Here is a 26,762-nt window from a genome sequence, read left to right as displayed (position 1 = left end):
GGACAACTTCATCACACAGCAGCAAGCGCCACTGAAATCCAGCCAGTTAATCCAAAGTAACAGTTCCTTTTGAATTCCTGGGACCTGGGCTGGCATCACAACCAAGACCTGCAACAAGCTCACAGACAGGCAAGAAACTCGTGCTTGTACCAACAGCGACAGGGAGCTCTGGTTTTGCAAATATCCCTCACTCAGCATTAAGACCGCTTTAAGAACATTTTCTCCAAACCAGTACATTTAACAAGCTTTCACGTCAGATTTTGTGCTCCGTGGTTTTCAGCTCATGCAAAGAAAACGTGAAAACGCATTCAGGAGAATCTCCTTCATTTTCCGCTGTTTTTCTTTACTCCATTCCACCTGGATCTTGTGAGAGACCAGCACGACAGCCCTTCAAAGCAAACGCCGGGCGGAAGGCTGGAAATAGCCTCAGCAGAACCGGGCGAGGAATGAAAAGGGGCGATGCGGGTTACAAAAGACGGCAGAGGCATTGTGATAGGAAACCATAAAGATCAGAATTAAAGAGGCTGCAATCAACCGCTAAAAGTGCCAAGTGTAAGATCCCTGGAAGCTGTTCCAGATTCTGACTCTGTAGCATCTAAAGCGAGATTATTAACAAAATATAGCAGCAATTCAGCGGCTGCCCCAAATGCTTCTGTAACAGTTAAACAGCGATAAACCACCAGTGCTCAAACATGACTTGGTTTCAAAATAGCACAGGAAACCTTGATGTCTAGTTGTTCTGGGGAAAAGAGAAACACTGGTGTAAACAAGGGTAAATGCAAGACAATGTGCAAATTATACAACAGAAACACAGAGCAAGGTGGCTTGTTCTTCGAAAGCCAGGTAAGCACTCCACAAAGAAGTTCATAAGAAAATCAAAGAGCTAGAGTATTACAAAAGCTTTATAAAAAGACACAAAATACTCCATTTGTCTACTAAAACCTCAAATTATTAGAATGATTTTTTTTTTAAAACCAATTAGGTTTCTCCCTGAACACCTATGCCGCTGCCTACTGTCTGTGTTTTACCCTCTTGCCCAGTGAAAACCAACGAACCAGTTTCACTTCGATATTCTCATGCATTCAAAAAGCTGCACTATTTGGTCTTTACCACATCGGGAAAATGACTGAACTCAAACCAAACCAGAACTGGGTTCAAATCCCACCAAATCCACCCGTTCACGGCTGGTCCTGTGACAAACTACGCTCTGCCGTTACACGGTCATTGAGGATCGCTTTGCACGTAAAGAGCCGTTCATCAATTTTCTGTTCAAAGATTGGAAACTCTCCCTTCTTATTTTTCAAGGTAGATTTATTTAAGCTGAAAACCAGCAGTAAAGTGAATTGCAGCTCTGCGGGACTGGCATTTTTTGGTTCTCGGCTTTGTAAACGTGCTTAGGTAACAATGCAGGAATAGACCGAGGAATGAAAGAATTGGTTTGTTGCACTCAAATAAGAGTTGTGAACTTTGAAAGGTCTCCAACAGCTCAGCTGTATGGAAGAACGGTGGCTTCTGTGAAACTTTTTCTTTTATAATCTCATTTTTAGGCCAGTACCACTGCTTAAAATGCAGAATGTCTCCATCACACTTACATCGTGACAACTCAGTACATTACACCACAGACATTTAACAGAATTCCATACATGCTATAAAAAAAAAAAACAAAACAGGAGGGAAAAGAAAAAGAGAAAGGAAACAAATAAGACCGTAGCTAAACTGCTTTAAATACTGCATGCTACAGCACTTCACGTATCATCAAGATACGACACTGAAAGGTGACAAAAGGCTGAAGGGATTACAAAATATTTCGGCAGGTTGGAAAGCTGCCCTCTTACTGTGGCAGAATTATTCCCCCTTCCCATTCTCTACTTCTAATGTTCATGAGTGTTGAGTTGGCCATGTATTATTTTATTTATTCTAATTACAGTGTTTTCTTAACTTAATTAAATCCGTCAGTGTGGTAGCTGGGGTGAGAGTCAGCTGTGAGCTGGGTCGTCTCTGTGGCTGATGCTGGCTGTATCACAATCGGTGCGTCTGAGGCCTCTGGAAAGCAAAGACAGAAGGTTTAGCACAGCAAGGAAAGTAAGCAGCACCTCTATTTTGCTAAGTACCTCCCTACAACACTCTGATAACACAGTTAATTGTGTACAATAATACAATTGCACAGAGCTCAATGTTAATTTACTGCTTTTCCCTCTGCATGCAATACCATTCAACTCCAGTCTACATGTGGAGCATGTATTATATCTTCTTCTCGAAACAGGAGCAGCTGATCCTCGCCCGCATTCAGCAACGCCCATTAAAAACACAAACAGAGCATACACCAGGCTCTACAATTCTTTAAACGATCAGTTTAATTCTACATTATAGAATTAAATATCTATAATAGATATTATTATATCTTCATAAACAGCATCACACGTAGCTGCTAGGGTGGCAGTCCTGCTTTCTTTACACCTCACACAGTTAAAGCTGCCTTGCATCCCAATCCTCTGGGACACAATCAGGCGTGTCTAGTTGGTGCGTTACTCCAGCGATGAGGGAAGGAAACAAAGTGATGGTCACCTACTGCTCTGATGCCGACCCACGAAGTGCAAGGAGGACCCTCTGGTGTTATCCTCGTGCCACATGTATTCCCAGACCATCACCCACAAACCCAAATCCGTGCTGATCTCCGCGAAGCAGGCCCTGCTTCTTAACCAGCACACCATGTGCTCAGAGACTTGGATTCTGGAAATTGCACAGCAGTTTCACCTACCCCTTTCGTCTGACTGCAACTGTGCCTCCAAGTCCTCTGGAGAGACGTAGTATTCCTGCTCTTCCCCTTCAGGAGGTTTAGGTTTACACTTCCCACAGCAGCAATTACAGCAGCAGCACAGACAGCAACAGCAATAGCAGCCTGTGATGAGCCCACAGAAGACGAACAAGGCCTGCAGAGGACAGAAGGCAAAGAAATATTCATAACCAGTGCCTACCACGCTGTGACCACACCGAGACTCAGGTGTGGAAACCAGAGACCAAAATACAGCAATGCAGGACAGAACTTACTCATTACAGTTTCATACCTCGGCACTGAGATGCATTTAAATAGGTGCAAAATTGACTAGAGCTCTCAGTGTTTTACACCAAGGTGAACACTACCAACCTGTGATGCAGTGACAGGATGAGAGGAAACAGTTGTAAGCTGAAAGAGGGAAGACTGAGATGAGATCTTAGGGAGAAACATTTTCCTGTGAGGGTGGAGAGGCCCTGGCCCAGATTGCCCAGAGCAGTGGTGGCTGCCCCATCCCTGGAGGTGTTCAAGGCCGGGTTGGACGGGGCTTGGAGCCCCTGATCCAGTGGGAGGTGTCCCTGCCCATGGCAGAGGGTAAGACTGGATGAGCTCTGAGGTCCTTTCCAGCCCAAACCATTCTGTGATTCTATGAACCTGGTTTACTTGAAGAATCCCTACAATCTAGGTTCAACTGGACTACTGTGCTACACCTGGAAGAAGAGACAGACCTAAGAAGAGTACCTGTATTAAAATTCAGAGACACAATACGTTAGGACAGCCTGCAGCTTGCATAAATAACCCTGGAAAAGATGCATGCTTGCGAGCTGATGCGCAGGTCACAGTGTACCCACAGCAGGACTTTGAGGTCCCCAAGGCTGTAGGTATGGCTGCAAAGCTCTCTATACTGAAGTTTGGGGCGCTGAGGTCAGGGGAGCAAGGGAAGTCGAAGCAAGCCAAGTCTAATGGGTGCTCATCACAGCGACAACAGGCAAAATTAACATTTTCACATAGGTCACTGTGAAATGGTTTGAAAAAAGTGATTTTAAAAATAAGTGAACCAGGCCGGTGATGTAACTGTCCTCGTGCTGCAGGGGAGCTGAGGAACAGACACGGTGCTGACACAGGGCAGAAAAATGAACCCATGAAATGAAACGCCAAGACCAGGACAAGGTTTTAATCAGCCATAAAGCACTGCAAACAGCATCGTGTCTCTAAATAATTAAGTGGGTGCTGTTATGGGTTCATACATCAGTTTTGCAGCCATGCTGCCCTTTACTTATCACTTTCTGTGCAAGCGGGCAGCAATCACACGGACTCTGAAACGCAAAACCCTGGATGATTTCAGTATGAGGAATGTACAATGGGCAACACAGGTGGGGATTTTGCACTTATAAGTAAACGTAGCGATTTTAAAAGGTAATACCTAAAAAGACAGAAGTGTATTACACTTAAAAATAATTTGAGTCCAGTAAAACACAGTTGTACCTTGGTAGTGGCAGAAGAAGGTGTCTGCACAATAATTCTCACATCTGCAACACTTTCACACGGCTTTTTGCATGCATTTATGAGGGAATGGGAGTTTGCAGGGTAATTCTGGGATGTGGGGGATGCTCCTGCCCAAGAAACAAGGATGGGCAAGGGAGCAAATAACCTGGAGTTTCTCAAATCAGAGAATGATGAAATGACATTTGTCAGGGAAGCCTCTGAGTGAGTTTGCAGGCAGGCTGCACACCAGGATCTCCTGTGCGAGCTCAAGTCTACAGTTTCTCGCTTTGCAAAATCCTTTATCAGATATTGGCAAAGAGAATAATCCTGCGCAGATCCTCATCACTTTTAAATCTACTAGAAGTGTCGAAGGTTCTCTAAGTCCTGCTCATTAGGCCTGTATCACTGACAGGTAATAGAAAAATACTTCTTTGCAACACAGTAAGAGAAGGTTAACCACCAGCTGTCAGAAATTCAGTGCTTTCCAAAAGTAAACCCACACAAAATTATCAAAATAGAGCTCTTTGAGTGTTTTAAATGCCAATCCAGAATAGCACCTCTTTGCACTTTCATTTACCTTTGCCCACCAGCTGGACAGCACAAAGTACGTGTTCACGTTTTCCTCACCGAACTGCTCGGCTACGTACAGACCCAGAGAACCGTACTTATCATAAATGTTTCGCTTTGTGGCATCTGTCAATATCGCATGGGCATTATTGATCTCTTTAAACTTCTCTGCTGCCTCTGGGTTATCGGGGTTTTTATCTGGATGATATTTCAACGCAAGCTTCCTGCAGAAAGAAAAAAGAAATTGTTACAGATTAAAAAACAGATTTGGGTTCCTGGTGGTTTTTTTATTCAAATCTGTCACTTGTCTGTTATTCAAGTCCCAGCTGGTTTCCTTCATCTCTGATTCAACTTCCCTGATGATTCTTCCTTAGATGATAACAAAAGGCTACAGCACTGTCTAGCTTGGCTCACAGAATTGACTCAGACCGGATCTGGGCCTCAGAAATCCAACAGAAGAAGAGAGACACAACGAAGAAAAGTAGTGCTCTCTTCTACCCCTCAGCTCCAGCAATTTCCATTGGTAAATTTCGTTCCTGCTAAAGTAAAGACCAAGCAAACAGAAAAAAGACACACCACAGCCTAAGATAGAGTACCAAAGGATAAATAAAAGCAAGCTGTCACAGCTGATCTGCAGAGTCTGAACCCAAAAATAGAACAGCCAGCCACTTGTGGTTAATTCACCGATTCCTGTGTAGGAACAAAGTACTTCTCAGTTCAAGGCTTGATAGAATAGAAAACCTTCAGAGCTTCAAAATACCAGGAAATCACAGTGAACCCCCCCAGTCATGCAAGATCTCTTACAACTAAACAACAGCAGTTACAGTCCCGCAGGTCTCTGAACACAGCACAAAAAATCAGATGAAGCACTGATAAATGTGCTCGTTCTGACTCAGCCCAGGCTCTCCACAGAAACCAGCAGAAATCCAAACACCTCCCTATAGACAGAAAAAATGCTCCAATGTTTCCCATTTCAGCCATTTGTGCTCCCAAGTAGAAAAACGGGATAGAATTGTGCGCTAACAGTTCTCCTCCCATGTCCTCCTATAGGAAATTACCACAAGGTCTGTATTTGAGAAGTACCCTGGAAGCCTGCAGACGCTGACATGACAACTTGGCAGAGAAGAAATATTTAGCCCAACATAAAATGCAGATTTCTGCTTGCACACAGCATATCAGTGTTCAAATAACACAGAGTGCACTTCAAATACACAAATTGTACACAGTGCTGCTCGGAGAAACAATGTCCAGGGCTGCCACTAACGCTGCAGCCTCAGTGGAGGCTGAAATAACCAGAGTTTTAATAATTAGAGGGACGTTATATAAACTTGGGAAAGTCATGGCTAAAGTCAGGCTACAAGAGATGAATGTATTTCATTTCCTGTGTCCTACACGTATACAAACCCCACAGTCCACAGGCCAGCACGAAGATTCAAATGGGGTGAAAAAAAGAAGCGTCGGCCCTCCCTTTTGTAAAGGAGCAGCAAAGGAAGCAATATCAGGTGAAGACTCAGGTAAGTAAGAAGCAGCCACACTTCACCCTAGGATCTCGTTGGTTCTTTCTCCCAAAGGAAAAACTGTTGTGATTATTTAGGTAAGGTCATTTCCCAGTTGCTAAGGCTTGAAGATGACCGATCCCAACTTCCATGTAATGGTTTCATGATGTCACAGCTCATTTTCAAGGATCTGTGGACCCAGGTTATTCCTAGGCTTCACCGTGTAGACGTCAGTGGTATTAAAATGTAACTTTGAAAGGGGAAAATTGTGGTAAGTGTTAAAGACTACAAGAAAAGGACTGTGAAACAGAGCATCCTCATGCAAAGGTTCTTGCTGACCCCTAGTGTAATGTGAGATGCAGTGCTGCTCACCGAACAGCTTCCAGAATGAAGAAGCAATCACATTTAAGCAGATTTGGGGGAAATGTGGAAAGGAAGGATGTTACAGGACTCTTTGTTTGGTTTTATTTGGTCAATGTGAAGCCTTTTCATCTAAGAAATTAAATGAAATTAAAAAATCCTCTTATAAAAATCATAACTTTACCTAGAATAAGAAATTCTGAATGTTTTTTTAGGAAAAAGTAATTGTTGATAGTCTGTTTTCATCTTTATCTGCATCTTTATCTGCATCTTAATCTGCACCTCATTGTGCCAGAACAGGAAATGATGGACAAAAGGACCAGACTACACATCTGTGGGCTCTGTAAACAAGATGCAAGGCTACCTAACACAAGTAATTTAACTCTGGTCACACTGTTTTAAAACTGTTCAGCATTATAGAAAGGCCTTTCAGAATGAAGTGGCACATTTGCAAACATGATTTATTAGAGATGAGATGTAAAAACTTAATAGCACTTACATACAAAGCCTAGGCATGTTTTCACACTAATTTTTGCAAGTGGTTTCACTTGGTTTTCTTCCACAAGGTTTAAATAAACCACCTGGAGCCTACACGTAGATGTGCCATCTGCGAAACCCTTAATTAAAGCTATTTATGCTATGGATAACAGGTGTAAAACCCAGACCTTTACCTGTATGACTTTTTGATGTCATCTGAAGTGGCATTCTTGTCCAGCCCTAGCACGTGGTACAACGATTCTCCAGAGGTTGAGAGTGAGCGTTGCCTCTGGTCTGCCATGGTGAGTTAACCTGGAGAGAACCAGCCCCTGCCAAAGAGAGATTGGAAACGCTTAAATGAAGAAGAACTCAGACCTCCATAACAAATCAGCGCCAAAACCAGAGTTGCCATGTGAAGACTCATCTTTTATAAGATTTTGATGTGCTTTGAAAAGACTCTTAATATATGTGGAGGTTAAAAAGGTACAAACCCAGTGACTTATCAATGAAAACAACTACTACGTGTTGAGCAGGCGCCCTGGAATCACTGCTACACAAACCCAGATCTCCTTTCCAACTCCAAACCGGCAGCTAGGGTATAGCTATAGATGTGTACAGCTCTAACGTTACTTCATCTTCTTTCTTAGTCTTAATATTAAGACCATTTAACCAATGATAGGACACAAGGGAATAGCAGGAAGATGCGCTGGGGAGGGTTAGGTTGGACAATAGGAGAGCGTTCTTCCCCTAGAGAGCGGTGGAGCCCTGGAACAGCTCCCAGGGAAGCAGTCACAGCACCAAGACTGGCAACAGCCCAGAAGCGTTTGGCCAATGCTCTCAGACCCACGGGGTGAATGTTGGGGTTATCCTCTGTGGAGACGGGAGATGGACTTCATGAGCCTTGTGGGTCCCTTCCAACTCAGGACATTCTATGATTCTATGAATTTATTTGTGATAATACCTGTAAAACCGTGACAACAGACAGGTTGATGTTACACCGAGGCTGCCTTTTGTACCACATTTGCAGCATGGGGTGATTTCACTTGTATTTTTGACTGCAGACATTCTGTTATGCTAAAATAAAAGACAACCTCCATGCACCCTCAAAGCCTCAGCCTCCCACTTCATCAGTGACACCCATCCACATAGATCCAGTTTGACCAAGCCTGGGAACACCTGGGGAACATCGGCCCACAAGACAGGGGAAAATCCTGTCTCTAGTAATCATAGAATGGTTAAGGTTGGAAAAGACCTCCAAGATCATCCAGTCCAATCATCAACACAAACACACCGTGCCTGCTAAACTATGTCCCAAATCACCATATTTACATGGTTTTTTGAACCTGTCCAGGGACAGAGACTCCACCACCGCCCTGGACAGCCTCTGCCAGTGCTTTTACCACTCTGTCAGTAAAGAAATTTTTCCTAACATCCAACCCAACCCTCCCCTGGTGCAACTTGAGGCTATTTCCTCCCACCCCATCACTTGACCCTTGGGAGAAGACTCCAGCACCCCCAGCACCACAACCTCCTTCCCAGGAGCTGCAGAGAGCGACGAGGTCTCCCCTCAGCCTCCTCTTCTCCAGACTAAACAGCCCCAGGGCCCTCAGCTGCTCCCAGAACCCCTGGGCTCCATCCCCTTCACCTTATAATTTAAAGTCATGGGCTCAAACATGTAGCCTGTACTAGAGTTAAAATCACACTTCTTGAAGGTGAATTAACCTCCAGATGCCAACGTGAAAGGCTGTGGAGGCTTCCCATGTGCCACACCATAGACGGACACGGTTGTGTCCCCTGACACCCTGAGGCGATTAGCGTTTGCCATTCCTTAGCTGCAGAACGGCAGCGAGGATGAGCATCGCAGAGGAGACGATTGGCTATTTTTGGATTATGCCATTACAGTTAGCCTACACCAGATTATGCAGTCTTTGAAAAAGATATTTAAAGCATCAGACTTCTCTAATTTAACCCTTTATCTTACACAACAAAGTTAACAACTTCAGCTTTAAAAAGGCGACCTGGAAGAAACTCTCTCAGATGCTGCATGTGGCACTGCATGGTGCTTGGTCTGACCTCACGGCGCTGATCCGCTCCATGGAACTCACAGTGCTCTGTACCAACACGGGGCATCGCCAAACCTGCACGAGCGTACCAGGTGGCAAGGACAGTGACAGAGACATTACCACTTTCTTGTTCATCTCAGCCCACTGCTGACTGCTCTCCCACTTCTGGCATCCCAGTTTTATGTCAGTCTAACACCAGGCACTGTATCCTGTGTCTGTATGAACTAGCAAACTCCAATCTAATTTCCACCAAGAAGTCTTTGGCAGCTCTGTTAAGTTTAACTAAAGGCTACCTAATAAGCAAGCTATAAACTATTATTAATAATAACAAAAGGTCTGAACTCTAATGCTTTGGCTAAGAACTCAAAATACACCTCAAGTCTGGAAGGTGAATGCATAGGTAGGAAGAGAAAATTCTTTTATTGCTTTTTAGAATCATAGAATGGTTTGCGTTTGAAGGGACCTTTACAGGTCATTCAGTCCAGCGCCCCTGCAGGAGCAGGGAGACCTCCCACTGGATCCGGGTGCTCAAAGCCCCATCCAACCTGGCCCTGAATCCCTCCAGGGATGGGGTAGCTACCACTGCTCTGGGCAACCTGGACCAGGGCCCCACGTTCATTGCAAAAATTTGTTCCTTATAGCCAATCTATATCTGCCCTCCCTTAGCTTAAAACCATTACTCCTTGACTATATCCTTTAATGGACACTACTCAGCTCCCAAAAGGTTTCCGTAGGAGAGGAAAACGTATTGTGCCTGGCAGCACTCAATAAACTGATTCATTTATTTGGGCACAATCGGATTCAGTGAAATGAAAAAACATTTCAGGAAGGAAACACCATGTGCAGGGATACACCAGGCACAATCCTCTGTGACAGCCTTTTCCCCCTAAGGATACACAGGCACAACCCTCTGTGACAGCCTTTTCTCCTCCGCAGCCATCCATCAGCCTGGCCACAGCCTCCCAGCCCCCTCCGACCCTGCAGTCCCAGTCCTGAGGTCAAAGACTGATGCTCCTGACGTCTCTCCAGTAATCTAGCTAATCACCCAGGCCTGTTCCAACCACAGTCCTGGCTCCTCCTGCTCTCCAACCACTGCTTCCTCGCAGCCCTCCAGGACCCTCTCCTGTAGCTCCATCACACCAGCCACCCATCGGCAGCATCCAGCCGAGAGAAGCCTGGCTGTCACCACTGCTCTTTGCCAGGGACCTGTGGGATTAATCAGAAATCAGGCGGAAAAAAGAATCCTGGATGAGAATTAACACATTAATTCAGCTCTCCCAGAGGTATCACTTCAAACTGGAGCTATATTAAGAAGGTTCATGTTGTTTAGAAGTCTGTAAACAGACGTCACAAGCTTCCTTTAAAATGAACCCAACCTGCCCTTGGTGACCAGATGCTGCAGAGCACAGGTATTATACACTATGTTCTGCTTAATAACATCTCCACCATCAAATTAGGGCCAATTTGTTTAATAAAAACGAATTCAATTTCAACCCGGTGATGTCTACCAGTCTGCCTGTCCAGAACAAAGGCACAGGAATAAACTCCCACACTGCTGCAATCTCTAATTGCTTCAATGAGAATAGCTGAGGGTGTCTGGAGTCCGGTGTAATGGGGCGTTCACATTATTTCTTCAAATCTGGTGTGAAACAGACACTGGCCTTGGCAAAAGAGCAAAAGACAAGGTGGGAATAAAAATCTATAGAATCCTGGAATGATTTGGGTTGGAAGAGACCTCAAAGTTCATCCAGTCCCACCCCCCTGCCATGGGCAGGCACACCTCCCACCAGATCTGGTTGCTCCAAGCTCCTTCCAACACGGCCTCGAACACCTCCAGGGATGGGGCAGTCACCACTGCCCTGGGCAACCTGGGCCAGGGCCTCCCCACCCTCACAGGAGAACATTTAGCATATCATGTCAATCTCCCCTCTTTCAGCCTAAAACCACTAGACATCACCCTCTCCCTGCACTCCCTGATCGAGAGCTCCTCCCCAGCTTTCCTGGAGCCCCTTTCAGTGCTGAAGCTGCTCTAAGGTCTCCCCGCAGCCTTCTCTTCTCCAGGCTGAACAACCCCAACTCTCCCAGCCTGTCCTCATAGCAGAGGTGCTCCAGCCCTCGGATCATCTGGGAAGTGTATATAAGGGAACAGCAAAGCATTATTATCAGGAATGCAACCTTTGGCTTTTCAAATATGAGACAGATAATAAAGGTGCAAGTGGTTTAATTTCAGGGCACTCGGTAAGGCAGGACATCACCCACCCTACTGTTGTTACAAGTGGCTCCAATTCACAACACTGGAAGCTGCTCTGTGCTTTTGTAAGCGTTGCATTCAGCAGCACCAAGCCATCTGCTATGCATTCTAACCGAGCAGGATGCCCTGAAGAGGTTTCTCCCCGAAGGAAAGGTAATCCCTGGATTAAACAGACCAGTTTTTAACCATCTGTGTATCAGAACATCCTGCGTTAGTCAGCTTTTACAGGACAGGCAACTGTTTTCAGCAGCACCAGGGCAGTACAATTGGTGCCATCTTGCTGAAAAGACTTAGATTAAACCTGGCAGGTTTACAATTGAACCTTAGAAAGGCTAATTTTCTTTTTAGCTTCCCAAAAGAATCCTATCCGGTTTCATGAAACCAGTTGTATTTATCTCATTAAACTACAAACTATTATTACGGCCAAGAGAGATAAGACAAACGAATATTTCTCTGCAGCTATAGGTGTTAATCTTGAACTCAATTATCCCATCTCAATTAGTATTTACTACTAAAAGTCTAAACAAAACCACTAAGCCAGAAAACACTTTAGTAAATATTGATTTATCACAGAAATGGGATAGCGCCACTGGCCTCCACACCCTGTCCATCTGTCTCTGATTCTGAGACGTTTTCACAATCTGGTGTTTTTCTAGGGTGAAAAACATCACTTTTAAAGGAGAGAGGAGAGAAACATATCCAAGTATGTATTATCAAGAAAAATTAGGTGTTTTAAGCTTGGCTGTGTGAGACCTGGAGATTTCTATAGGGAACTTTGAACTTTGCTTCCTTGGAGTTATTTTGCATTTAAATGAGTGGATTTTTTTAGCTACAAGAAATCAAAACCATAATACCTACCTGGTTTCTGGTTTGGATATGCTAAGGTAAGCGGTCACAGCCTCCACACGCCTCAAATTGAATCTCCTAAAGAGAAAATGAAAGCAAATTAGTTGTTTATTAACTCATCTGTCAAAGCCTCACTGCAAAGTTATCATCACATTATGTCATTATAACAAACCTTGGCAACGTGCTAAAGGCCAGAGGGAGGTGAAATCCAGAACGGTAACTGCCGATACTGATACAGAGTTCTCCCTCAAAGCGGGAAGCGCTGGAAGGAGGTGCCCACTGCAGCCGGGACGCGGTACCGGCCTCCACCGCCCCACCAGCTGCCACCATGGAACACGTGGAAACGGCTGCAATTCATGAAGCTTTCACTCAAACATCATCTTGATGTCAAAGTCCAGAATACATGGAAGTTATTACTGTCTGAAATATTTTATACTACAGTGTCTCCCCAGCGTAAAAACTTTTCCCTAGAACTCTGTAGCTGTCAAAGCAATTTAAATATCCTGAAGGACAGACTCAAGGAATCTGGTTTTATCCAGAGCTTCAGCCTCTTTCCTAAAACTTTCACTACTTATCTAAAATACAGCCACCAGTCACACAGAAACGCAAATAACCATCTTCTGTTAAAGCTTTTGGGCTTCTTCAACTTAGCATTAGTGAAATCTCTGTACATAAACCAACAGAAGCGTGCTTTTCAAGCCTTGATAATCTGTAAAGTCATTAGAGACTGCTAGAGGAACGTGGCAGACGGAGCAGGCTCTGGCACAGGACCTGTGGGCACGCAGCCGTTCCACCGCAGGAGCTGGCACAGGGCATGGCCAACCGGTATAACAGATAAAGGTAACCTTTTAAAAACTTCAATACAAAACCAGTACCTTCTGTACAGCACCTTTCTTCCCAAGTCGTTCACACTGAGATGAAGAGGACATGCATGGGGAAGGTGAATGCCACCACCATGCCACTTCCACCACTCCACTCAGCACCAGGTAAGCTCTGCCTTCCCACCTCTGCGCAGACCATCTCTAAATCTCCCCCTGACGCGTCTTCGGATGGCAGCCTGAACTTCGGAAATGTTGATAGTCAAGCTGTACAACAGCTAGTGTACGCTCCAGTTACAGATGCACACAGCTGGGAATCCGTGAACGGAACAGGACAAGAACGCAAAGTCCAAATGCACTTTGGAGATTCGATTATTCCTGCTGGCCTTTGACAAAATGAGCTCTGCTAACATCAGCATTTGGGATATAATGAAGGAAATGAAAATAAAATGAAGTGCAGAGACAGTAGTTCAAAGACAAGATTCCAGCCCTGGCCTGGTCAAAACTGCATCAAAAGAGAAGTCTTTAGTTTTTATGGTGCGCACGCATGCACACACACAAACTCAGAATTTACAGAAAAGTAACTTCTTTTGTCTTAACAAGGATGCAAGCAACAATATCTCCTTCTCAGTCTCTCAATCACACCAACACAAAGTTTCATGAACAGCAGAAAGCCTGATTTACAGCTGGAAACAACTGAAGAAGCCCAAAATGAATGCCAAAGGAAACTACTTCTTATAAAAATCAAAGTACACAAGAAATCCAAGCCCAGAATTCCACATCACCCCTTCCTCACCTGCATCCTCCCATGCACACTCCCTGCCCGGAGCAGCTCGTCTCACTGGGATTCTGCTCCCACAGTTTCTGGTGCAACCGGTCATTCCAATTTAGTGACTCGGGAATGTTTTGATCTCCCCATCCAATCTCATTATCCAGCAGGCCAGATCCACTGACCCAGAGCTCCACATAATACCCTGCTGGATTTACTGGTAAATATCTTCCCTCTTCATGACAGGGTATTCACAACACAAACACAGGGAGAGAAACTGAAAGGGCAGATGCCAAACAGAAGTCTTTAAAACCAAGATTAATGGATCCTACCTGGTTTCAAAAACCACAACAGCTCAAAAGTCTGGGGAAGGGAATAAGCAATTGTTTAAGAGGCAGAGAATAATGATATGAGTACGAAAATGAGATGAGACGATAAAAGTATGATGATAACAATAAAAGCAAGCAAAGCAACAGGAATGCAAACTAAATTCAGCAACATAAATGAAGAAACACACAGGATATTTGCCTGTTCTTTCAACCTTTTCACTCACGCCCAAACCAGCTCTTCCAGCCTCCTTTATCCTGCAAACTGGAATCCGATTTATCTAATACTACATTTTCCCCATATACTGCTACCACAATAAAGCTCAGCATCTCTTCTTCCTCTAACCAAGAGATACATACTACCTTTCCTTACAGAAATCAGACGTCCTCAGATCTATTCTTTCGGATAAAAAGCATATCTGTCCCTTCTGTCAGCCCTAACCTCCTCTGACAGACACAGAACAACCACTGCTCTTTAACATTTCTACTGACAGAGTTGTCGGCATCCTGCTCGGATGCTGCCAACAAGTACCTTTTGGATACCTCACTTCATCATCCACCTCCGTCACATACAGGAGCTGTATCATTGTATCAAGTATTGAAAGAATTAATGCTGCATTTAAGGGAAAATAAACAAACAAATAAATAGGCAAAATAAAACTCCCAAGTCTTTGTTTTCACACCCTTACTTACTCACATCACTTGCAAAATGAATCAATATTGGGAAAATGATGTGAAAAGGCTGAAGGCAACACAAATCGGCTAATAAATGCACTCAGAAGACCACTACTATTTTAAAATACTCTTGACAAACATCCCCCTAACCATCTTGAAATAGTGAATTTTAACCTATTAACTGAAGCACAGACATTTACTCTTTCATCAAAGCACCCAAGAGTCAGTGCTTTGCTGTTACTTCTATATTTTTATATCACAGCACAAAAGCCACTGAGGTGAGTTTTGTCTTTCAGTTTGCAGCCCTTTGGTAAAGGCCGTGTGAGAAATCAATCCATAACAACATACTAGCAGATAAATCCTGATGCAAAGTGAATGTAGTATCCAGGAAATTAATTCAAACGCACACATCTCTCTCCCAGAAAAAAAAAACCAAAGCCTGACTGTGGCCAAATTAATTTGCCTTGGAAATAGAAGGTAGTTTTCCAACAGCAAAAGACTGTGACACTAGAATTTTCGTTAAATTCTTTAAAATATGAGGTTTAAAAAGAAAAAAACAGCAGCACAGAGCTTTTAAGTAGCTGAAAGCTGGGATGACACAACTTCCCTGCTCAATTCAAGTCTAAACTGATGGAACAATGATCCATCCTTAAGAAGTAGAAGAGATGTCACACTGCAACTTGTGACAAACTCAACCGCAGCGATCCAAGTGTTGTTTCTCTAATAAGCTTAGCAGATTAAAATTTAGCCATTTAAGTCTGATTGACCAACCTGTTATAAAGGCCAGTGACCTTGCACCCTACACCAGAGTAAGATCCAAACTTCCTAAAGAAGGTTTCCCTATCAAGGGAGAAAAAAATGTAAAGGATTAGAGTCACATTTTCTATTCTCTCTCCTCAAGCAAAAGAATCACTCTTTAAACCCCTGGTTTTTTGCTGGATTCCCTACTTATGATTTAATTGCTCCTACTTAAGCCTCCAGCAAAATTACAGTATTGTTTATGGCACTATGGTAATTTATATGGTACAGTGCAAGTGTCAAACTGCATACAGCTACAAAACACTTTACATCTGCTTACTCAGCTATTTAGGGATGTATAAAACCAGTAGTTCTGTTTGCTTGCTCCATTATTACTCTTAATTGTTTATCTATGCAGTGTTTGAATCGCTGTAACTACTCAGAGCATACAAGTTTGTTAGAACAAATGAGAAAAACCACAACATTCACTGCTGTGGGTGGATTGACACTGACGTCACTCATTTCTTCTAGAGGAGAAATACCTTTAAGTCCTTCGGAAGCAGCCGTGCAGCTCCATTTGTGCTGGGTGGGGTGAATAAACTATATCCATTAAAAAATCAAATTGCTAATCGCTGTGCCAAAAGAGTCAAAGCATTAAACCAGATGGGTTTACTGACATAAGAATGGGGTTTATGCTATTACGTAGGTCAGACAACCAAAGGCTTTTAAACAGCAATAGAAGAGAAAATATCTATTCGCTCGTGTAACAAAAGGTGCAGAATTGGATCAACTGTTAATATGTGACCCCCAACCTCTCAACTGCTGCTCCAAACACTCCACTGCTTAGGTTGGGGTGAGTTTCAGCCGCATGAAGCAGTAACTGTACAACAAACACACGTGAATCAAACCAACTTTAGCACCAGGGTATGGAGACAACACGGGTCAAAGCTGCCCCTTTTTACAGCCCGGACAGTTTTCACCTGACCAGGAAGAAAGAACAAAGTGGGGTTAGAGAGTTCATCTAAAAAAGCCAGCCAAGCAGTCTGAGAGGCAAAAGAAATGATGCAATGATATCCCCAGCCATGAGCACATCCTTCAAGATACAAGTTGGTCACAAAGGGAAAGAGAGAGAGAGTTATCAGCAATCAGTCTGGAAGGGCAGGGGAACATCACCTTCTCTGCGCATCCGCTGCACCAGGAGATGGAGGAAAAGGAAGACATTTCCTATCTTCTTTAGAAACAGTTGTGGATGAAAAGGTAAATAAGGATCTTACCCCTCCTCAAAATGCAAATAATGTAAAAAGTATGGGTTTGCAAACTGCAAAACATAGAGAAAAATCATTTTACAACTAATTAATTATGGGACTTGCTTTGTTGTCAAATAAACACTCCTAGCTGTTTCAGGAACAGTTTTCGTTAATGACTCTGACATTAATAGTTCATTTTAGCAGGTAAAAAAGGCAAAAACCAAGCACAAGCTGTACCAACAGCAGAGAGTAATTCCCGCATCTTCATCCTGATCCAAAATGATCACATCTGGTGCTCCCTGTTGAGAAGCTTCACCTCTCAGCTTAATTATCTCTGTTGTTCAGCTCTTTAATAGTTCTCTTCTCCCACCAAGCACACAAATCTTCCTCTCAAAAGTAGGAACTTAGAGCAAAATAAGCAGAACTGAACAGCAGAATCTATGAAGCCCGGTTTCTGATAATAGAATTGTTAAGGTTGGAAAAGACCTCTGAGATCATCCAGTCCAACCATTAGCAGACCACCACTATGCCTGCTAAACCATACCCTGAAGCGCTACCTCTACACATTTTTTGAACCCCTTCAGGGATGGAGACTCCACCATTGCCCCGAGCAACCCCTGCTAATGCTTCTAGAAGCAACCACCCCAGCTCAGGAAAAGCTAAAATGCCGTTACACAAGCACCAGGAACCCAATGCGATGTCGTCTCCAGAACATCAGAGCCTTTCTTTCTGTTTCACAGGGTCATTAGTTTTATGTAACCTACAAGATTTTACTCTAAAAATTAAGTTAATTTACTTAATACAGGCAGAAAAGAAACTTCTTCCCTGATTTACTTTAACCTCATGTAGCTGATCAGGACCTCCCAGCCTAAGAAGATGCATAATTACTCAAGCAGCATTCATATCTGCTCAGTTATGCTGCGAAGACTTTAGTTCCAAAGATTTTCTTCTGCTGCAAAGTTTAAAAACTAAGCATATCTAAAACCCCTTTCTTCTCCAAATTGCTCAGCTCATTTCCCCAGTTTGCAGGGAGACTTCACTGTTTCGTTGCTTCACTTCCTCACAGAAACTGCCAGGGAAAAGAACATTTTAATTTCCTCCTGTGAAAACAGAAAACCTGGACTTCTAACGTCCATTCAGAGCCTTCTTTATGACACTGTAAAGAAACAAAGAAAACCTGCACAACAGATTTGCTCCAGGGAGACCTTAGACAAGTTTCCAGCCCTGAAAAGCGCTCCAGGAAAGCTGGGGAGGGGCTCTTGATCAGGGAGGGCAGGGACAGGATGAGGGGGAATGATTTTCAGCTGAATGAGGGGAGATTTGAGATGAGATCTTGGGGAGAAATGTTCTCCTGTGAGGGTGGGGAGGCCCTGGCCCAGGTTGCCCCAAGAAGTCGTGGCTGCCCCATCCATTTTCAAAATAAAATCAGACTTGAGCAGCACAGCTTACATCGTTCCAACTTTTACTTGTTGTTTTAGAAGGGAAATACAACAAATCTTTTCTTTTGAGGGCTGGGAGATGCTGGCTGGGCATGCCTTCAGTGCAAAGATTTTTATTTCTTCTGAGGTCAACTCAAAGGGAGCACAGGTCCAGAGATGACCACGCAGAGCAGCCAAGCAGAGACCACCTTAGGATATCCACACATTTATTCCATAGACGTACTGAGGTTTTCACAGTACTGAAGAAGTCACTACGACTCTGCTGCCAGTGTAACTATACACTTACAATATCCCAAACATATATTAACCAGCAGACAACTCCCACATTTGAGTCGGTCTGGATCACGAGGTGCTCAGGACCCAAGATCTTGTACAGCATCTCCTCCTGGCTGGAAATATCCAAACAAATCACAGGGTGGGATGAGAAGTGGCTATCATTTAAATGGACACTTTATTAGAGGAAATAACCTCCTTGGTGATCTCTGCGGTTCCACCAACAGAAAGGTTTATTTTATACTCCTCTCACTCTTGCAGAAGCCGCACTGGTTTTTACCTCCACCGTTCTCTCTCTGCACATATTTAGTCTGCAGACTGCATGATGAAATATGTCCACAGTTCTGCTACTCAGTCTGGCAACAGGATTTCATGGCTGCTTAAAAAAACAAAGCAAGCCCATAATTCAGAAATAATAAGGCAACCGGGAATGGTTATCTGTCCGACTGCTTTTCCCTCTCACCAGTGATTAACAGGAAAAGGCACAGCTTGAATTTCCGACTGCAGGCTTAGTTTGCAAACCTGGCACTTCAGGAAAAAACATGTTCCAGACTTCAACTGTAACTGAGTTTTCTAACATTATAATTAGGATAAGAAATAGAATGTCTAAACACATACAGATTGTATAAACTGAGTTTCCAAACTGGAATCACACTTTGGAAGACTTAGAACAAAAAGGCTGCTATTCTACTGACCCATAATTTAATCGCTACCATTCCCAACGCACTCGCCTTTTGGCTTAGTGTAAAGCACATTTAGTCTTTTTTCTGCCTAAATAACTGAGGACAAAGCCAGGAAAACCTGCAGTTGTTGTGACTGTGATGCTTTCATACCTCCCTCTGATCTTAACTAACACTGGAGTACAACAGCCATCTCTCCAGCCTCTTGGTATAGGACGTGATGCTCAGAGTGCAACCTTAAACCAGTGTTATCCTTGCCTGCATTCCCCAAACCAAGAGTTCTTCTTCCTGAAGGTCCTCAAGAGGAACAGAATGTAGTTGCCAAATAGCACCTTTCCTCATTGAGGGTTATTTTTTAACTAATATTTTATACATCCACACATCTAAACAGCTCCAAAACAGCAAGGAAGGAAGAGTGAGAGCCATCACAGAAAGATAATCGTTAACGTGTGAGAGCGACAAACCGCGGTTTATACGGAAAATGTCAAGAGAAAAGTGACTGCAAGAAATGTGGCTTTAAGAGAAGAGGCAGGAAACTAGGTAAGGAGTTGCACATCATAGGACAAGTAGAGAAGATGCTGGGTTTTCATCACCCAAGAGGTTTCATCCAATATAGACTCGATTTCAGGACCAGTCATGAAAAATAGAATCACAGAATCATTACGGTTGGAAAACACCTTCCAGCTTGTTCAGTCCAACATTCTGCCCAACTGCCCTGTGCCTACCAAACCATGTCCTGAAGTGTCACATCTACACTTATATTGATCACCTCCAGCAATGGAGACACCACCACTGCCCTGGGCAACCTCTGCCAGCGCCTCCTCACCTTCACAGGAAAACATTTCTTCCTAAGAAGAAATGGACCTTCAATCAATTCACTGCTCAGAATGGGAACCGAATCTGTTTTCTTAACTCAATTAGAAGAGGAAATAACGTCTGGTTAAAGGAGTTGTTCTGGTCTGAGTGGCGAAAGAAAAGCGATGAACCATCTCTTTTCTTCAGAGACGTTCTTCTGTCATCACTGGGGTTTGGTTTGGTTGACCCCTCATCAGCTGGTTATTCTTCTGATGGCCCTAATGTTAATGCTGGGGAATAACGGCCTTGCTGTGAGCAGACCACAACAGAGAGCAAAATAAATACATACTGAAAATTAAAGATTGCTTTGACACAATTGTTGTTCACAGTTAAATTGGGAAAACCAGGCAAGTGGAGTTAATCAGAAGAGGTTGGAAGGTGCAGAGGTATAACTACCCAAATGCACCTCACTGTTTCACAGAGTGGTTTAGATAACAAGGACAACTATCAATGTGCCTTTCTTTTATTTTAGGACAAGAGGAAATGTTCTCAAGTTGCACCAGGTGAGGTTCAGATTGGATAATAGGAAAAATTTCTTGGCAGGGAAGTATAGCGGCTGGCGGGATCCCTGGTTTGTGGTCTTCTATCAACTTCTCCCCACCGGTACCAGACACTGCCCCTTGCTGCAATCAGATCTAGAGAACTCTTCTATTTCTTTGCATCATTCTTCTGCCAGAAGCCATCAAACCATCACCAGCACAAAAATTCCAGTTATGCCAGCATCTTTTTTCTTTGCTCAACCATTCACCCAACAAAGAGCAGACCACGGTGCTGAAGTACATGAAAAAGAAAGAGAAAGCCAACAATTTTTCATAAAAAAACTCTACTCTTGTTACAAAACGCTTGAGCAGATTGGGAAAGAGGAGACAGCCGCTGCTAACTTGAATCTGGTTGGGCTTAGGAGAGTCGTTCCTTGTTCACGGGAGCTGCCGCAGCACTGCACATCCCACACGTGTTCTCTGGCGCCCAGAGGATGAGAATTCACACCCAAAAGAGAAGCCCACTGAGATGTCACAGCTGGCCCTACGATGTGCTGGCACAGACAGCATCGCAGCGTTACCAAAGGAGGCAGAGAAGGGGTTTAGAATGGCACATTTCAGTGTGATGGAGATAAAAGTGCAGTTAGGAGTAGGGGCCAAGACACAAGGAATTGGGACGTACGCTGAAGCCGTTCATCCGCTCTCACCCAGGACAAACCCACAGCACCACAACACACTAAAAACCCACAGTCCCACACTAATAACTGTCACTATTGAACTCTTTTGTGCATACACACACGATTCTTACATTTTTTAGCAGCTACTATCACTACATTAAAAACATTTAAACAACGTTTTGAGGAAGTTCTGCTCTGGAATGCAGCTCTGTGGTATCGGTTTACGCTGCCCGAAATAGGACATAAAGTGCCTCTGAAGCCAAAACACTTACTGTGCCACAACCGTGCTTCCTACATTTCTATCGATTAAGAAAACACATGAACTGAACTTCCATGTAAATCTTAAGATACAGCCCCATTCAAATGCTGGTCTTTCAAGATTACAAGCACTCACTGGCTGGCCCACCAGCATCACCACACAGTAACTCACACAGTAAGAACACCATAAGGATCACAGATTCATGGAATAGTTTGGGTTGAAAGGGACCTCAAAGTCCACCCAGTTCCACTCCCCTGCCATGGGCAGGGACATCTCTCACTGGATCTGGTTGCTCCAAGCCCCATCCAACCTGGCCTTGAACACCTCCAGGGATGGGGCAGCCACCACTGCTCTGGGCAACCTGGGCCAGGGCCTCCCCACCCTCACAGGAAAACATTTCTACCTGAGATCTCATCTCAATCTCCCCTCTTTCAGCTCAAAACCATTTCCCTCACCCTATCCCTGCCTTCCCTGATCAAGAGCCCCTCCCCAGCTTTCCTGGAGCCCCTTTCAGTACTGAAGTTGCTCTAAGATCTCTCTGGAGCCTTCTCTTCTCCAGGCTGAGCAACCTCAACTCTGGCTTGTCCTGAGGATAAAGAACGCATCAAAACAATGGTAAGAATTCACAAACAGCTCCCGAGCACTGATAAGCGCTCGCAGTCTGCAGGCAGCACACCCTGACCAGGATCACTCCTCAGCTTCCTTATCATCCTCCAAGGCTTTTCCTTTGCAAACATCCAGTCAGTCATGAAACCACGCTGAACGTGTGGCAGAGCTCTGACGGCCAGGCCAGGCAGCTAGAGAGTTAAGTATGCCAAAAAGATTTACATGGGCGCTTCTAAACCAATACAGCTTAATTGAAATTACTAGAGCACAAGGAAAATGACTTTTTAACCTTAAAAAAAACCCAGTGCAACACTTTGCTTTGGCCCTTGGCATTAGCCACGTTCCTCATCCCCTGTCCTGCTCTGTGACGCCTCTGCCTTGAGGCACACCACTGCTCCGAGCCTGCAGACTGGCCCTTGGAGCCCTCCACCACCCCAGGCAAACCATGCCACTTGCCAAACCCCCTCCTCAAAAATGGCTTTTCCTCTGACCACTGGAGAACAGTGGGCGAGCTACATCTACCCAGGCGGAGGCAACCCTTCCCTGGCACTGCTTCCCCTTCTACTCAGTCAACCACAAAGCAGGGAAACTTGGAGGTTGGGGAGGCCACAAGCGGAGCTGAGGCTGCACCCAAGCTGGAACTGCAAGTGGCAAAGCAGAACAAAGAGGAATTGCACCGCTCCAGACTGAACTGCAAAGAAAATCAGTGAATGCATTAAAATTACCTTAAATTAATCCCCAGGCTTATGTGTTTGATGGGAGAGCAGTGAAAAGGCTAGCAGATGCCGTTCTGCAGGCTCTGGGAAGGATGCTGACGCTCACACCCATGCACAAGCTCTGCAGAAAAGTTCTGTCAACCCCTTCCCAAACATATAGAAAAGGTATCTTTCATAGAACGATTTGGTGTTCAAGGCCAGGATGGATGAGGCTTGGAGCACCCTGATCCAGTTGGAGGTGTCCCTGACCATGGCAGGGGGTGGAACTGGATGGGCTTTGAGGCCCCTTCCAGCCCAAACCATTCCATGATTCTATGATTCTTAAAAAGCTTAAACAGACAAAAATCCTTCTTGAGGATCACGAAGCGAAGGGATGGGATCATTAACAGCATCACTGCTGACAACTGCCACCACCCTGATGGCATGACCTGCACACGGGGCCAGAAGTCTCAACATCCATATTATTCATTTCCTAAGTCATTCTAGTGCTGCTCAATTTTCCCGAAGTATGAAGATCCAAGGAACACAGTAAGAAAAGCCTGTCCACATCACAGCTGTATTCCAACCCCTCTCCAGTCCTCTGTCACACACACATCCTCCCATGGACTAGAGGCAGCTGCTCAGCACCCTGGAAAGTGTTTATACTTGTTGGGAATAATCATCAGGGATACAAGATCTAGGACTGGAGACAAAATGTACTACAAAGACCTAAGTTTCCAGCCTGTGACTGATAAAAGGTGGTTAAACACAGCCCTGCTGCCCTGCGAGGTTGGGAAATCTTTGCTTTGGGTTCACTTTGAACCCATAGCCTGTGATTTATCAATGCACACATCAGAAATCGAAGAGGAAAATGACCGCGTTGCAGCACCTCCGCTTTCATTGAAATGCTGTGGACAAGCACTGAGACAAAATGAAGGAGGGAGGGAAAGAGGCATCTATTTATGCTTAGAGAAAGCTGTCTGACTGGAATTCTCATCTCCAAACTGGGTGTTATCCACACAGCAGATTCTGCACGGCCAGCACCAGGAGAGGGTTCTCCAAAGCCCTTAGAGAAAAACACAGGGAGCCGCTCCATAAAAATAAACTCATTTTCACCCTGCATTCTATACATACAAGCCAACTTCGGACTCCAGCTTTTGCTTCCCCTCTTTTTCTTCCTCCCAGCACACAGCGTACTTGAATTATCAGAGCTAATTCATTAATGCAAATGAAATTGGCATCTCCTTGTCAGGATCTCTTGGTCAGATTAGGGTTCCCATTTTCTACCAAAAGCAAATGCAGAGCAGCCTGAAGCCAGTGGATGCTTTAGAACTCCAAAAGGCCTCTACTGCAACAGAGCAAATCCCACTTAAAGGCAGCTGCTCCTATTGAGGAATTTAACCAGGTACAATCCTGACGCGTTGCAAAGGAAAATCCTTTCAGCTCTGTGTACTTTGACAGCTTAATTCACCGGTAAGACAGGTGACAGCGCCGGGCAGTGCGGCCTGCAAGCGTTTCCTTCAACGGCAGCGATCTCACACGGTATTTAAACACGTATATAACATCCCCGTTCCTTCGGATAATCTGTCAGGAGGACACCAGGCAGCCACTAGGCAGGAGGCTGCGTTATTTCACGGCGCTATGAGATGATGTGCCGCGTTCCTGCCGTGATTTCCAGCCTTTCCGCAAGGGAGTGGATATCAAAGCATCCCCAGCTCTACAGCAACGCCTCCCCACGCAGGAAAACCAACACCCCAATAAAAACAACCTCAAAAAAAGGCTTGAATCGCTCGACTTCTCTCTCTGCCACAGGGATGGCTTTCACCTTGCTCTCCGCAGCGGAAACGGCTCCGTCAGTGCCATGCGCTCCGGCAGTAAAGTCACCGGCGCGTCCCTGCGCGGACAGACGCGGATAACGCACAAACGCAGGAGCCAGGCGCCGACAGCAGATTCGCCGGCTCCGTTCCATCCCGTTGCATCCCGTACCACCGCGGTTACCTGACTGGAATTCTTAATTTGGGAACCAGAAGACGCTGCCCACATCAATACAATGACGCTGCCTGTGCAAGTTCCTCGTTGGAAAGGCTGGATTTACTTCCCGCTGGGATACGTCACTCATTAAGCACATAATGACCTGAGCGGCTGCACATTCATTTTTTTTAAAATCAAGCAGAATAACATAAGGAAAAGGGAAGCGAAACCTCCCCCCGCACTGCCTCCAGCCCCCGGGAATCATGGCTGGCACAGACACCGATGACTTTCATTCCTAAATCACCTTCCCAGCCTTTTTGGGGGGATCCCTGCAGCTGGAAGGAAGGGGCTGGGATTTCCAGGGATCAGGGTGGGGGGGGAGTGGAAATCCCAGAGGGGTATCCTAGGTAGAGGGGAGAGGAAGGAGGAGGAGAGTCCTAGGGGACAGAGTGGTTTTGAGGGGGACATCCCAGAGGGAAGGATGCCAGAGGGGGCAGGATCCAGGGGAGACAACACAGGACCCCAGAGAGGGTGTGGACCCAGAGGAGAGGGGATCCGGGGCGGAGGGGGGAGATCCAGGGCGAAATCATCCAAAGTGAGGGGAGGAATTTCAGAGTGGGGAGATCTTGGGGAGGGGGAGATGACAGGGAGAGGGATCTCAGAGCAGGGAGGATCTTGGGGGGGGAAGATCCAGAGGGAAAGGGGATTGGGGGGATCCCAGAGTTGCGGAAACCTTGGAAGTGGGGGATTTAGGAGGAGGATCCCAGAGGAAAGGATCCGGGAGGAAGATGTAGGGGAGGGAAAGCCAGAGAGGGAAGAACATCGGGGGCATCTCAGAGTTGGGGGAATCCCAGAGTGGGGTCACCTGGGAGGGTAGGATGTAGGGGAGAGGGATTTCAGAGTGGGGAGATCCAAGAGGGAAGGAGATGTCAGGGAAAAGGATCTCAGACTGGGAGGATCTTGGGATAGAAGATTCAGAGGGGAAGGGGATTGGGGGGATCCTGGGGGGACCCTGGAGGGAGATCCTGGTAGGGTGGGGATTTAGTGGGGGCATCCCAGTGGGGAGGAAAAAAGGAGGGAAGATGGAGGGGCGGAGATCCCAGAGAGGGGAGATCCTGGGGGGCATCTCAGAGTTGGGGGAATCCCAGAGTAGGGTATCCTGGGAAGGGAGGATCTAGGGAGGAGGGATTTCAGAGTAGGGGGAGTCAGGGGAGAGGGTGGGGTGATGTCAGGGAGAGGGATCTTGGAACAAGGAGGATGCCGGGCAGGGGGGAAGATCCAGAGGGGAAGGGGACTGTGGGGATTCCAGAGTTGGGGGATTCCAGGGGGGATCCCAAAGGAGGAGATCCATGAGGGAAGATGCGGGGGGGGGGGGGGGGGGGGGAAGCCAGAGAGGGGAGATCCTGGGGGGGATCCAGAGCGGGGAGAGAATCCCAGAGTGGGGGATCCTGGGAGGGGAGGATGTAGGGGGGAATCTCAGCAGAGAGGATCCAGGAGGGAAGGTGCAGGGAGAGGGATACCAGAGTGAGGGGATCCCTGTGGGGGGACCCAGACGGGGGGGAATCCCGGAGTGGGGGATCCTGGGAGGAGGGGATCCAGGAGGGAAGGTGCGGAGGAGGGGGGGGGAGGAAATCCCAGAGTGGGGGATCCGGGGAGGAGTAGGGGGGGTCAGGGGGAGGATCCCTGAGGAGGGGATGCAGGAGGGGAGTCTCGGGGGTGATGGATCCGGGCGGATGGATCCGGAGCGGTCCCGGGGGCGCCCTGCCCTCTCCCCCCCTCACCTGCCGGTGCCGGTACCCGGGCGCCCCGGGCTCGGCGCGGCGGCGGTCGGGGCGGCCCCGGACACCGAGCGGAGCCGGCGCGGAGGCAGCGGGGGAGGAGCCGCAGCCCCGCGCCTGCGCCGCCCCGCCCCGAGCGGTGACAGAGGGGAGCGGGGG

At 45.9% G+C, this 26,762-nt stretch overlaps 1 protein-coding gene across 3 annotated transcripts; it reads right to left on the bottom strand.

Annotated features, from left to right (window-relative positions):
- On the bottom strand, nucleotides 1-26,743 carry DNAJC5 (DnaJ heat shock protein family (Hsp40) member C5). Of its 3 annotated transcripts, none has more exons than XM_054081453.1 (6): nucleotides 26,607-26,743; nucleotides 12,331-12,396; nucleotides 7,353-7,487; nucleotides 4,836-5,049; nucleotides 2,759-2,930; nucleotides 1-2,043 (listed from the first exon to the last, which is right to left on the bottom strand). In XM_054081453.1, the coding sequence occupies exons 3-6, from the start codon at nucleotides 7,457-7,459 to the stop codon at nucleotides 1,940-1,942; spliced, it is 597 nt and encodes a 198-aa protein (XP_053937428.1). In that variant the 5' UTR covers nucleotides 7,460-7,487; nucleotides 12,331-12,396; nucleotides 26,607-26,743; the 3' UTR covers nucleotides 1-1,939. The 3 variants fall into 3 exon arrangements, with proteins under 3 accessions (XP_053937428.1, XP_053937429.1, XP_053937430.1); XM_054081454.1 differs by lacking the exon at nucleotides 26,607-26,743 and adding an exon at nucleotides 24,680-24,729; XM_054081455.1 differs by lacking the exon at nucleotides 26,607-26,743 and adding an exon at nucleotides 24,623-24,641.
- Nucleotides 26,744-26,762: the final 19 nt, after the last annotated feature.

This window comes from Cuculus canorus, chromosome 16 (assembly GCF_017976375.1).
Source record: "Cuculus canorus isolate bCucCan1 chromosome 16, bCucCan1.pri, whole genome shotgun sequence".
In the NCBI taxonomy this organism is placed as follows: Eukaryota; Metazoa; Chordata; class Aves; order Cuculiformes; family Cuculidae; genus Cuculus; species Cuculus canorus.
This window is presented reverse-complemented; position numbering and strand designations above follow the sequence as displayed.

Excerpts from the sequence above, each read along its gene's own strand:
- DNAJC5 (XM_054081453.1), bottom strand. The coding sequence starts at position 7,459 with ATGGCAGACCAGAGGCAACGCTCACTCTCAACCTCTGGAGAATCGTTG. Across the intron at positions 5,050-7,352 it reads GACATCAAAAAGTCATACAG|GAAGCTTGCGTTGAAATATC; the intron begins GTAAAGGTCTGG and ends TTCTTTCTGCAG. Across the intron at positions 2,044-2,758 it reads GTTGCAGTCAGACGAAAGGG|AGGCCTCAGACGCACCGATT; the intron begins GTAGGTGAAACT and ends TTTGCTTTCCAG.